The sequence below is a fragment of the Lucilia cuprina genome, chromosome 4 (genome assembly GCF_022045245.1).
Source record: "Lucilia cuprina isolate Lc7/37 chromosome 4, ASM2204524v1, whole genome shotgun sequence".
NCBI classification, from domain to species: domain Eukaryota; kingdom Metazoa; phylum Arthropoda; class Insecta; order Diptera; family Calliphoridae; genus Lucilia; species Lucilia cuprina.
The window spans coordinates 10,150,483-10,162,099 of NC_060952.1; the positions used below are offsets into that span (position 1 = coordinate 10,150,483).

The window sequence follows — 11,617 nt, forward strand, 5'->3', positions numbered from 1 at the left end:
GGTTATAGCTACAAGTTTTTCTTCGCAAATTAAGTTAAATTTTTCATTTGGTGTGAAGAAGATATTTTGTTGTCTTGTTCATATAAAAAGTTATAATATATTTTATTTATGAAATAATTATTTGTCTTCATTTAATTATCTAAAAAGTTTCAAGCAAGATTTGCAATTATCAAAGAAATTTTGATAATTATCAAACTTGTAAAAGTCTGTTATTCCAATTAAGAAAATAATCAATACAATTAAACAAAATCAATTAATTAATTGAATAAACTAAATACTTTATTAATATAAAATAGAAAAATTTATTAATCAAATGTTTTAAGCAGTTAAGTTGAAAATATTATTAAAACAACAATAAATGCAATTGAAACAATTAAAGTATTAATTGAATACTCACAATGTTAGAGGATTACTTTACCTCATTTTTCTACCAACGAGCAGATCGTTTTTTTTCTCTCTCAAAAAAATATATTCTGTCATATTGTAAACCGTGTTATGCTATAAAATTTTAATAAATAATCGATTATCTAAAAACAAACACTCTTTCACACAACCTACTGCATTGCAAATGCAGCAAATTCTGTTCAAATGACCTCAACATAAACACGACATAAATGTGATTTTCATGTAGAATATTGAAAACAAACCAAAATACAACAACAAAACAGCAAAAAATTGGCATTTTATGTCACAGGTGACATTTGCATAAAAATACGTTAGTATTCATATGTATGTAGTATCTGCATACCTGCATTTAACATGTTTAATCAGGCATTAATAAACAACGAATGTATGAATGAACGAATGTATAAAAGAATGAATGCATTAATACTGTTGCAGTAGTTGTATTTTTTGGCTCATAACAAATGTATTATTTGGTATTAATGTCAATTTGTCACGACAAATAAAACAATAATAAAAGAAGAATTATCATAATGTACAACATTCTGCATTGCATCAACTATTTATAGAATATAAATGGAGGTGGTCTCCTTTTTAATATTGATGATATGACGTGTTGAAGTGTTTTTAGATAATGATAATGAAAATATGATTTATTCATAAAATGTGTACATTCATGTTAGTCTTGAATTTAAAGTTATTTTGCCAAAGCGGTTTCGGCAATTTAAAGAAGGTGTTTAGAAAAATGTTCTTATTTATCTTAAAGGTTATAAAGTGAATTATTAATATAACATTTATCATAGAAGGCATTGAATGAAGAAGAATGTTGGCAACAAAGTTTGTCCATATAATTTCGTCCTATGAAATCAGCAGTGATGTCAATTTTCCCATTAAATTTTTAACCATGGTTTAGGTATTTCAGATTTTCTGGATTTCTGGAGATTTCCTTAGTCAAATACTAATAAACGTTGAATATTTCGTATATAAAATGGTGTCTAGGCTTTAGTCTAGTTTATAGTCTAGTCTATAGTCTAGTCTACAGTATAGTCTATAGTATAGTTTATAGTATAGTCTATAGTCTAGTCTATAGTGTAGTCTATAGTCTAGTCTACAGTCTAGTCTATAGTCTAGTCTATAGTCTAGTCTATAGTCTAGTCTAGTCTATAGTCTAGTCTATAGTCTAGTCTATAGTCTAGTCTATAGTCTAGTCTATAGTCTAGTCTATAGTCTAGTCTATAGTCTAGTCTATAGTCTAGTCTATAGTCTAGTCTATAGTAGTCTAGTCTATAGTCTAGTCTATAGTCTAGTCTATAGTCTAGTCTATAGTCTAGTCTATAGTCTAGTCTATAGTCTAGTCTATAGTCTAGTCTATAGTCTAGTCTATAGTCTAGTCTATAGTCTAGTCTATAGTCTAGTCTATAGTCTAGTCTATAGTCTAGTCTATAGTCTAGTCTATAGTCTAGTCTATAGTCTAGTCTATAGTCTAGTCTATAGTCTAGTCTATAGTCTAGTCTATAGTCTAGTCTATAGTCTAGTCTATAGTCTAGTCTATAGTCTAGTCTATAGTCTAGTCTATAGTCTAGTCTATAGTCTAGTCTATAGTCTAGTCTATAGTCTAGTCTATAGTCTAGTCTATAGTCTAGTCTATAGTCTAGTCTATAGTCTAGTCTATAGTCTAGTCTATAGTCTAGTCTATAGTCTAGTCTATAGTCTAGTCTATAGTCTAGTCTATAGTCTAGTCTATAGTCTAGTCTATAGTCTAGTCTATAGTCTAGTCTATAGTCTAGTCTATAGTCTAGTCTATAGTCTAGTCTATAGTCTAGTCTATAGTCTAGTCTATAGTCTAGTCTATAGTCTAGTCTATAGTCTAGTCTATAGTCTAGTCTATAGTCTAGTCTATAGTCTAGTCTATAGTCTAGTCTATAGTCTAGTCTATAGTCTAGTCTATAGTCTAGTCTATAGTCTAGTCTATAGTCTAGTCTATAGTCTAGTCTATAGTCTAGTCTATAGTCTAGTCTATAGTCTAGTCTATAGTCTAGTCTAGTCTATAGTCTAGTCTATAGTCTAGTCTATAGTCTAGTCTATAGTCTAGTCTATAGTCTAGTCTATAGTCTAGTCTATAGTCTAGTCTATAGTCTAGTCTATAGTCTAGTCTATAGTCTAGTCTATAGTCTAGTCTATAGTCTAGTCTATAGTCTAGTCTATAGTCTAGTCTATAGTCTAGTCTATAGTCTAGTCTATAGTCTAGTCTATAGTCTAGTCTATAGTCTAGTCTATAGTCTAGTCTATAGTCTAGTCTATAGTCTAGTCTATAGTCTAGTCTATAGTCTAGTCTATAGTCTATTTAGTCTATAGTCTAGTCTATAGTCTAGTCTATAGTCTAGTCTATAGTCTAGTCTATAGTCTAGTCTATAGTCTAGTCTAGTCTATAGTCTAGTCTATAGTCTAGTCTATAGTCTAGTCTATAGTCTAGTCTATAGTCTAGTCTATAGTCTAGTCTATAGTCTAGTCTATAGTCTAGTCTATAGTCTAGTCTATAGTCTAGTCTATAGTCTAGTCTATAGTCTAGTCTATAGTCTAGTCTATAGTCTAGTCTATAGTCTAGTCTATAGTCTAGTCTATAGTCTAGTCTATAGTCTAGTCTATAGTCTAGTCTATAGTCTAGTCTATAGTCTAGTCTATAGTCTAGTCTATAGTCTAGTCTATAGTCTAGTCTATAGTCTAGTCTATAGTCTAGTCTATAGTCTAGTCTATAGTCTAGTCTATAGTCTAGTCTATAGTCTAGTCTATAGTCTAGTCTATAGTCTAGTCTATAGTCTAGTCTATAGTCTAGTCTATAGTCTAGTCTATAGTCTAGTCTATAGTCTAGTCTATAGTCTAGTCCATAGTCTAGTCTATAGTTTGGTCTATAGTCTTGTCTATAGTCTGGTCTATAATCTAGTAAATAGTCTAACATGCAGTCTAGTCTATAGTCTAGTCTATATAATAATATCGACTTTAGACTAGATTTTTGCATATAAAGCAGTCCAAGCTATATACCAGACTTGAGGTTATACGATAGACATGACTGTAAAGTATATTAAGTTTTATAGACTATACTATACACCAGACTATAGCATGTTCATGTTCTCTTTAATTCTGTCAGTAACTTTTATATAAATTTTAAATGTACAAAAGATAAAAACTTAATAACCATGTATGAAAATTAAATTCATAATGTGGTAATATAACAATTATTTTTTTCTTACAACCAAATATTTTTTTTAAAATATTTTTATCCATTTTTCTCCAAGTATTTTTTTTTTTAAAGAATATGAAAAAACTTTAAGGAAAAACTTAATTTGCTTGTAAATGACAAGCATATGAAATGGGATTTTAATGACCTCTTAATAAAGAAACACAACATGACATAGAATGCATGCGACTTCACAGATATGTAATACAGTATTGTATAGATATGTATGTACCCAAAACATTATATTAATAGAATTCTGCAAACATTATATGGCCAAATTATTGTGGACATTATGAAGAAAAAAAAACAGCTAGCTGCAAAAAGGTTTTTTTTTAAGGTTAAAAACTTTATTTATTATTCCAAAGGAAAATTTTTTGATATTTTCTAAAGTTCTCAACATTGTAACCATCCTCTGTAACTGATCCATTCTATACATATATGGTTTATTTTTTTGTCTATCGGGTTTTCTCTGTTATTTTTCCTTCTTAAGAAATTGCAAATATAGAAACACACCCAACGAAACTTAATAGTGAGTACATAGTATGATGAAGAAAACAATCAAGACTGTCAGTCATGCACTACAAATGTTTCATGTCTCTTAATATCACATAACCTTAAACAATTAACCTCACAAAGCTTTGATTATGAAATACTTCTTTCTAAACAACAACACCACATCAGAAACATAAACACATTTTTTTCTATAAAATTTTGTAATTATTTTAAATAGTTTGTTGTTATTGTTGTCGTTGTTGTAGGCTAAATTGTTTAGAACCGTTATGTGAGAATGCAAAATAAAAAGTGGCTCAAGATAGATAAAGTTTTAAGAGCAAAATTCTTTAAATTGAGTTACAGATGTCAGATGTAAATTTGAAAGTGAGTATGTGTCAAAATGTTATTAGTTCATAGTTTAAACGCATATAAAAGTATTTTTTCTTTTAGAAATTGATCTGAATTTTTTTATTGTACTTACAAATGTGTTAGAAGGCCTGTAGTCGGGTCACCTAAGAAAGTAAAGATTGATGTTTCAGCTATCTAGAAAGTGAAAGTCGAATGAATAAAATTTTATATAAAATGTAAATTTTATTGAAACCAAAATAATGTTTGTGTTAAATTTATCAAAGAACCAAAACTAAAGATTGAACTTCTAAAGAATTTAAAATATAGATTCGATTCGATTCTCACTTGAGCGACTGGTCAAGGTGCGTATGGTAAGGCAGCTAGAGGCCTAGGTAGACTAGACTATAGACTAGACTATAGACTAGACTATAGACTAGACTATAGACTAGACTATAGACTAGACAATAGATTAGACTATAGACTAGACTATGGACTAGACTAGACTATAGACTAGACTATAGACTAGACTATAGACTAGACTATAGACTAGACTATAGACTAGACTATAGACTAGACTATAGACTAGACTATAGACTAGACTATAGACTAGACTATAGACTAGACTATAGACTAGACTATAGACTAGACTATAGACTAGACTATAGACTAGACTATAGACTAGACTATAGACTAGACTATAGACTAGACTATAGACTAGACTATAGACTAGACTATAGACTAGACTATAACTAGACTATAGACTAGACTATAGACTAGACTATAGACTAGACTATAGACTAGACTATAGACTAGACTATAGACTAGACTATAGACTAGACTATAGACTAGACTATAGACTAGACTATAGACTAGACTATAGACTAGACTATAGACTAGACTATAGACTAGACTATAGACTAGACTATAGACTAGACTATAGACTAGACTATAGACTAGACTATAGACTAGACTATAGACTAGACTATAGACTAGACTATAGACTAGACTATAGACTAGACTATAGACTAGACTATAGACTAGACTATAGACTAGACTATAGACTAGACTATAGACTAGACTATAGACTAGACTATAGACTAGACTATAGACTAGACTATAGACTAGACTATAGACTAGACTATAGACTAGACTATAGACTAGACTATAGACTAGACTATAGACTAGACTATAGACTAGACTATAGACTAGACTATAGACTAGACTATAGACTAGACTATAGACTAGACTATAGACTAGACTATAGACTAGACTATAGACTAGACTATAGACTAGACTATAGACTAGACTATAGACTAGACTATAGACTAGACTATAGACTAGACTATAGACTAGACTATAGACTAGACTATAGACTAGACTATAGACTAGACTATAGACTAGACTATAGACTAGACTATAGACTAGACTATAGACTAGACTATAGACTAGACTATAGACTAGACTATAGACTAGACTATAGACTAGACTATAGACTAGACTATAGACTAGACTATAGACTAGACTATAGACTAGACTATAGACTAGACTATAGACTAGACTATAGACTAGACTATAGACTAGACTATAGACTAGACTATAGACTAGACTATAGACTAGACTATAGACTAGACTATAGACTAGACTATAGACTAGACTATAGACTAGACTATAGACTAGACTATAGACTAGACTATAGACTAGACTATAGACTAGACTATAGACTAGACTATAGACTAGACTATAGACTAGACTATAGACTAGACTATAGACTAGACTATAGACTAGACTATAGACTAGACTATAGACTAGACTATAGACTAGACTATAGACTAGACTATAGACTAGACTATAGACTAGACTATAGACTAGATTATGGACTTTGCCACTACCTGTCATTCGTCGAATCATTTTTAAACATTTTTAATTTTATTCTTTTTTTGTACTTAGAACCATTTCTCTTGCCGTAATTCTTAGCTAAGAACTTTACCGCACGTGATTTGTTTCTATTAATCGCTATTTTACACATTTGTATTCATTTTTTACATGTATTTAATTAATGATTTTATGTTTTTATTTTTTCATAAAACATTTCTTTTTGGATATACTAAACGGTATTAAAAATTTGCAAAGGCGTCTAAATGGCAAAGTATTAGAAATCCTATTAAAAATTATTGATTTTTTTCTGATTTCTTTCAATGTTTTAGTCAAATTTCAAGGTGGTTTTCGGTGTTTCAGATTTATGTTTTGTTATGGTATAATACTACTAGAACAGGTTGAGGGTTTCGTTTTCCAGCTGATTATGTAAATTTCTAAACAACCTACAAACATGAAGCTTTAAAATGTATTAATTAATTAACTTATGAATGAATGAATGAATGAATGAATGAATGAATGAATGAATGAATTAATGGCTAAACATTACAGCAACAAAAAATTCTTTGATGTCATATTATTTTAAATATTTACTCTTTTGTGTAAGATATTGAAAGATATAGAAAAATATCTACAAACAAAATGTTTTCTTGTAGATGTGATTACATTTTCATGATTAACATATTGCCGCATTCTTTTTGCAAAGTTTATTTTTTATGAGGATTTTTTGTTTGTTTATTTCTTTTCTCTTGTATCGAAAGAATTAATGAATTGTTTATTTAGATGTTGGTTGTTTGTTGATTTTGTTGTCTTTGTGTTTGGTTTAATTAAATTACACCACTGACTTTCGACATTGTTTTTTGCTGTTGCTGTTGTGATTGTAGTTTTTAATTTCTTGTTACATGTCTTCCGCATTGATTTCTTTTCTTTATATATTTTTACTACTTCGACAATTCTTCAAATAAAATTGCAGTCGCAGCAGCCGGTCTCCACCTCAAAATATGAATGTGTACAAATTGAAAAAAAAAAAAAAAAAATATATATATATATATATATATATATACAAATATATATAAATATATGTATGATGTATATTCGTCTGTATATATATGAAAAATTTGCGGTCATTTAATGATAGAATTTATTGAAATAAATAGAAAAAAATTATTTACAGTTAATAAACAACAATATAAAACAAGTATTAAAGTATAGTCGGGCATGGCCGACCATATAACACCTTACACCATGAGCATATTTTAAACATTTTAATTTTTCACAAACAAACTTTTATGTTGAATTTTACCTTAATTCCAAAGTATTTAAGCAATTTATTGATAAAAATAAACAAATTTTCTTAATGAGGCTTTATATAGGAGTATAGGTCAAACATGGGCCGATCCTCATTAAATTTGCTAAAAGGATATATTTTTAAATAATAGTTAATTATGTTGAGTTTCATTGCGATACAAACGGTTACAAATCAATTTTAGACGTTTAAGACATTTTTTGAAGGGGGGTTTGTATGGGAGCTAGGGTCAAATAAGGGGCGATCATTACGAAAATCTGCAGTGTAATTTATACTTATATAAAACTTATTTATGCCAATTTTTAGAGAGATAATGGTATATTTGACGTAATTATGGCATAAAAAGCCCAAATCGGGAGGTACTTTTGTTTGGGGGCTAGGTGAAATAATGTACCGATTTCAAACATAGGACAATATGCTTTGTCCTTGAGCCAAAAAACATGCTTGGTCCAAATTTCTTCAAATTATGTCGAAAATTTCGGCCTGTACATTGCGCACAAGGTTTACATGGACAGGCTGCCAGCAAGCCGGACAGACGGACATGTCTTAATTGGCTCAAAATTCTGAGTGAGGTGGGTGTAGAACCAATATTTTTGTGTGTTACAACATCAGCACAAACGTATAATACCCTCCCCACTATAGTGGTATAGGGTATAATGAAGTGATGGGCAAAATTTTGGCACATAATGTGCTATAACAATTTTTGCTTAACCCATTGAGACTGACGTGGTAGTTTAAAGTCTTAATGCGCTGTTTTTTATACAATACTGTCTAATAGACTATTCCACTAGATATTTGTCCTGCGTTCTTTTGCATTTTTTTCAAAAAAAAACTTTATAGATTTTTATCAAATAATATGTGCTCAGAGTTCTCTTTGTGCCAGGCTTTGTTTAATAGTTCGGTTTGTTATGACTTAGTCATATGTAAAAGGCGTGCATTTGAACAATTATTTGTTTATATCGAAACATTTGTGTGTAAACAAACATTTACGTTATGAATAAGAAACTTATAAAGGTAATTAATAAATAAATATTAATATACATAATATGCATATAAAGTAAAATTATATGTTTGTATGCGACATCTGTATTGATCTTAGTACGTAAATAATTATTAATTTTTAATTAATTATAGGCATATTTTGTTTATACTAAATGCATGAGTAATAGAAATGCAAATTGAGTGCTAATTAAGGGAAAACGCCTTCACAAAGTTATTGAAAACACGTGCATCTACACAATTCTATGAAATTTAAAAATTCATTGTAAAAGGTTGTACAACCTACGATAATCGGAACTTGGTTATAGAGGTTAATAAACCGGTCATTGAATTTCTATTTTTATAATCTGCATTATAATTTTAATGTTTTTTTTTTCTAAATTTCTCTTTTATACTTTCTCTCTACTTGCAGTTTGGACTTCGCCAATTAGATCTCTCCCTATTATCCCAACTGTGGGCCCTTAATGATTCCATCCAAGAATTTCGCACCATGATACAAGAACAGGAACAAGACGACGATGAGACCTATTCAACACACTCTCGATCACCCTCGCCCTATGATTCCGTATCATCGGATGCTGAAGATGATATTTTAACATTGAAAAGTAAAAATCGCATGGAATTACAAAATGGCAATGTTATTACGACCCAACCGAAACTAACAGCTAAATCGTATGCCGCCGATAGCGAAATGACAAATGAAACAACGACAACTTCCACAACATCATCAACAGCAACCTCAACGATTTCGGCGTTAGCGGATCAGCAAAAATCACAATTGTTGAAGCCACCATTACCGAAACCGTTGGATGTTAAGCCAGTGCCACGTATGCGCAGTGCACCGCCACCACCACCGACTCATCGTAAAAGTCAAACAGCACCGCCACGACCCACATGATGCTACCTCAGTGACTTCTTTGCCGAAGTCAAGATGGTCATGTGCAAAGTGATTGTGGGCGATGCTAAGAAGATCGACGAAACGAAAAAGTTTAATAAAAACATTTCAGAACAGCAACAGCCGCAGCAGCAACAACAGAAATATAACAATATTACGGTTACTAATGAAAACAATCTGCAGGTGTTACCAAGGAATTTTACCATAGAGGACCATCCCTAATATTATAGAAAACGTAAAAAAGCAATATTTTATATTTATAAGAAATAATTAATTAATAAACAAAACAAACTATTTTTGCCAAAAGTAGAGAAGATGAAAAAAAACAAAAAATACATTTTATTAATTAACTAAATAAGTTTTTATTTAAGTTGAAATATTTGTTTTTGTAAAATTTTTAAATTTATTTGAAAAATAAGTTGAAAATCTTTTGTAAATGTTATTAAATTATACATTTAACAGATTAATAAATAATTAGAAATTTAATTTTTTAAATCGTAATTGTATTTGTTGTTACGTGTTTGTATGTGTTAAACTTAGGCTAACAGTACACAAATATTTGTTTAATTAAGCGTAATCACACGATTTGAAGAAAACTCAATGTCTTAAAAGTTGTTTCCACTAACAAAAGTTTGGCATTAGGAATAAATATATATTTGAGTTGATTTACTTAAGGTGAAGAGATTGTATGTGTACGCTTATTTGTTCAAATATTTGTTTTATGTGACACAAGCTTAAAAGTTTGCGTATGAATGTGTGTTTGTTTATTTTATTATTATTTTATATGATTTTGTTAATTATTTTTCTTAAGTTTTATTTTATTTAAACTATTTTATCTTTAATTATTTTTTGTAATTATTACTGTTATGAAAAACTTAATTTAATAACTTAACACTGGGGTCCTGGCAAAAGGGTGTCTATATATTTCATTTAATTATTTAATTTTTTTTTCGTTAATTTTCTCATCTAATTTGTACATTATTTTTTATATTCATTCTAATGGAGTGCTTTTAATAAAACAATTCTAAAAAAAATAAAAATAATAAAGAAATAAAATTTTATAAAAAAACGCTTAGGCTGTTCATTATTTTATTTTACCATAAACATACAACATACTACATACAAAATATATCCATTTAAATATATTAAATTTCTTTTATTTGTTCATTGTAATTTTATACTTGAATATACAAACATACATATACTTGGTAGTTTTTAATGGCTGGATTGAATCCAAAACACTTTTCAATTGATTTAATTTAATTGGTACGATAATATTCTATTGTGTATATACATATACTTATACTTACAAACAAAAAATCAAGAAAAATAAATATTTTAATAAAGAAACAAATTTAAATGCTTAATAAAAAATATAAAAAAAGTATTCAATTTATTATTATATTATTAATTCATGCATTGTTGAAAAGCTCTACAAGGTAAGTACTTGCACTTATAGGCCTTGTTTACAAGTGCAGACGGGGTCATTGTGTCTAAGGTTAAATATAGGGTGGTTTAATATAAACTAATGTTATTTAAACTTGTTTTTGTATTTGTGTAGAATCCCTGATATTGCTATTAATCCGTTAATTGAATAAAATATTTTGCAATGCGTTTTATACTACCTCTGATATTGAAAATCAAGGCAGTCATGAACTTGGTTAATTAATTGTCTTTAAAAAGGATAGTGTCCATGATTTTAGATTTTGGACAACATAATTTAATTTACCCAAAAGTTATGATAAAAATTTGACGATATTTAGCGTGAATATAATTTTTGAAATGTACGCTTTATAGTGTCTCGATGTTCTTAAGAATCTCATGTAGGAATAACTCGTAGTCGTTCGTTATTATTTCCTTATAAAGAAAAATATTTAAAAACTATTTGGCATTTGGTTTGATCTATTTTTTAATTTGTATATCAAGAATCAAAATAAATTGATTTTGTCACTCCGTTTATAAGATATCGAAATATTGATCATAGACCCTTATTAAATTGTAAGCACAGACAGAGGGTTAAAATGTTACACAAATATTTCCTGTATGTATGATTAGTTTGGCATTGAAA

General features: G+C 29.1%; 1 protein-coding gene across 1 annotated transcript in view; it reads left to right on the forward strand.

Annotated features, from left to right (window-relative positions):
- Window positions 1–9,647, forward strand: part of LOC111680965 (formin-J) — a 78,375-nt gene extending 68,728 nt beyond the window's left edge. Inside the window, exon 4 of the mRNA XM_023442680.2 lies at window positions 9,067–9,647. Within this exon, the coding sequence (XP_023298448.2) occupies window positions 9,067–9,552 (486 nt within the window). The 3' untranslated portion in view covers window positions 9,553–9,647. The remainder of the gene's footprint in view (window positions 1–9,066) is intronic.
- The last annotated feature ends 1,970 nt before the right edge of the window (window positions 9,648–11,617 follow it).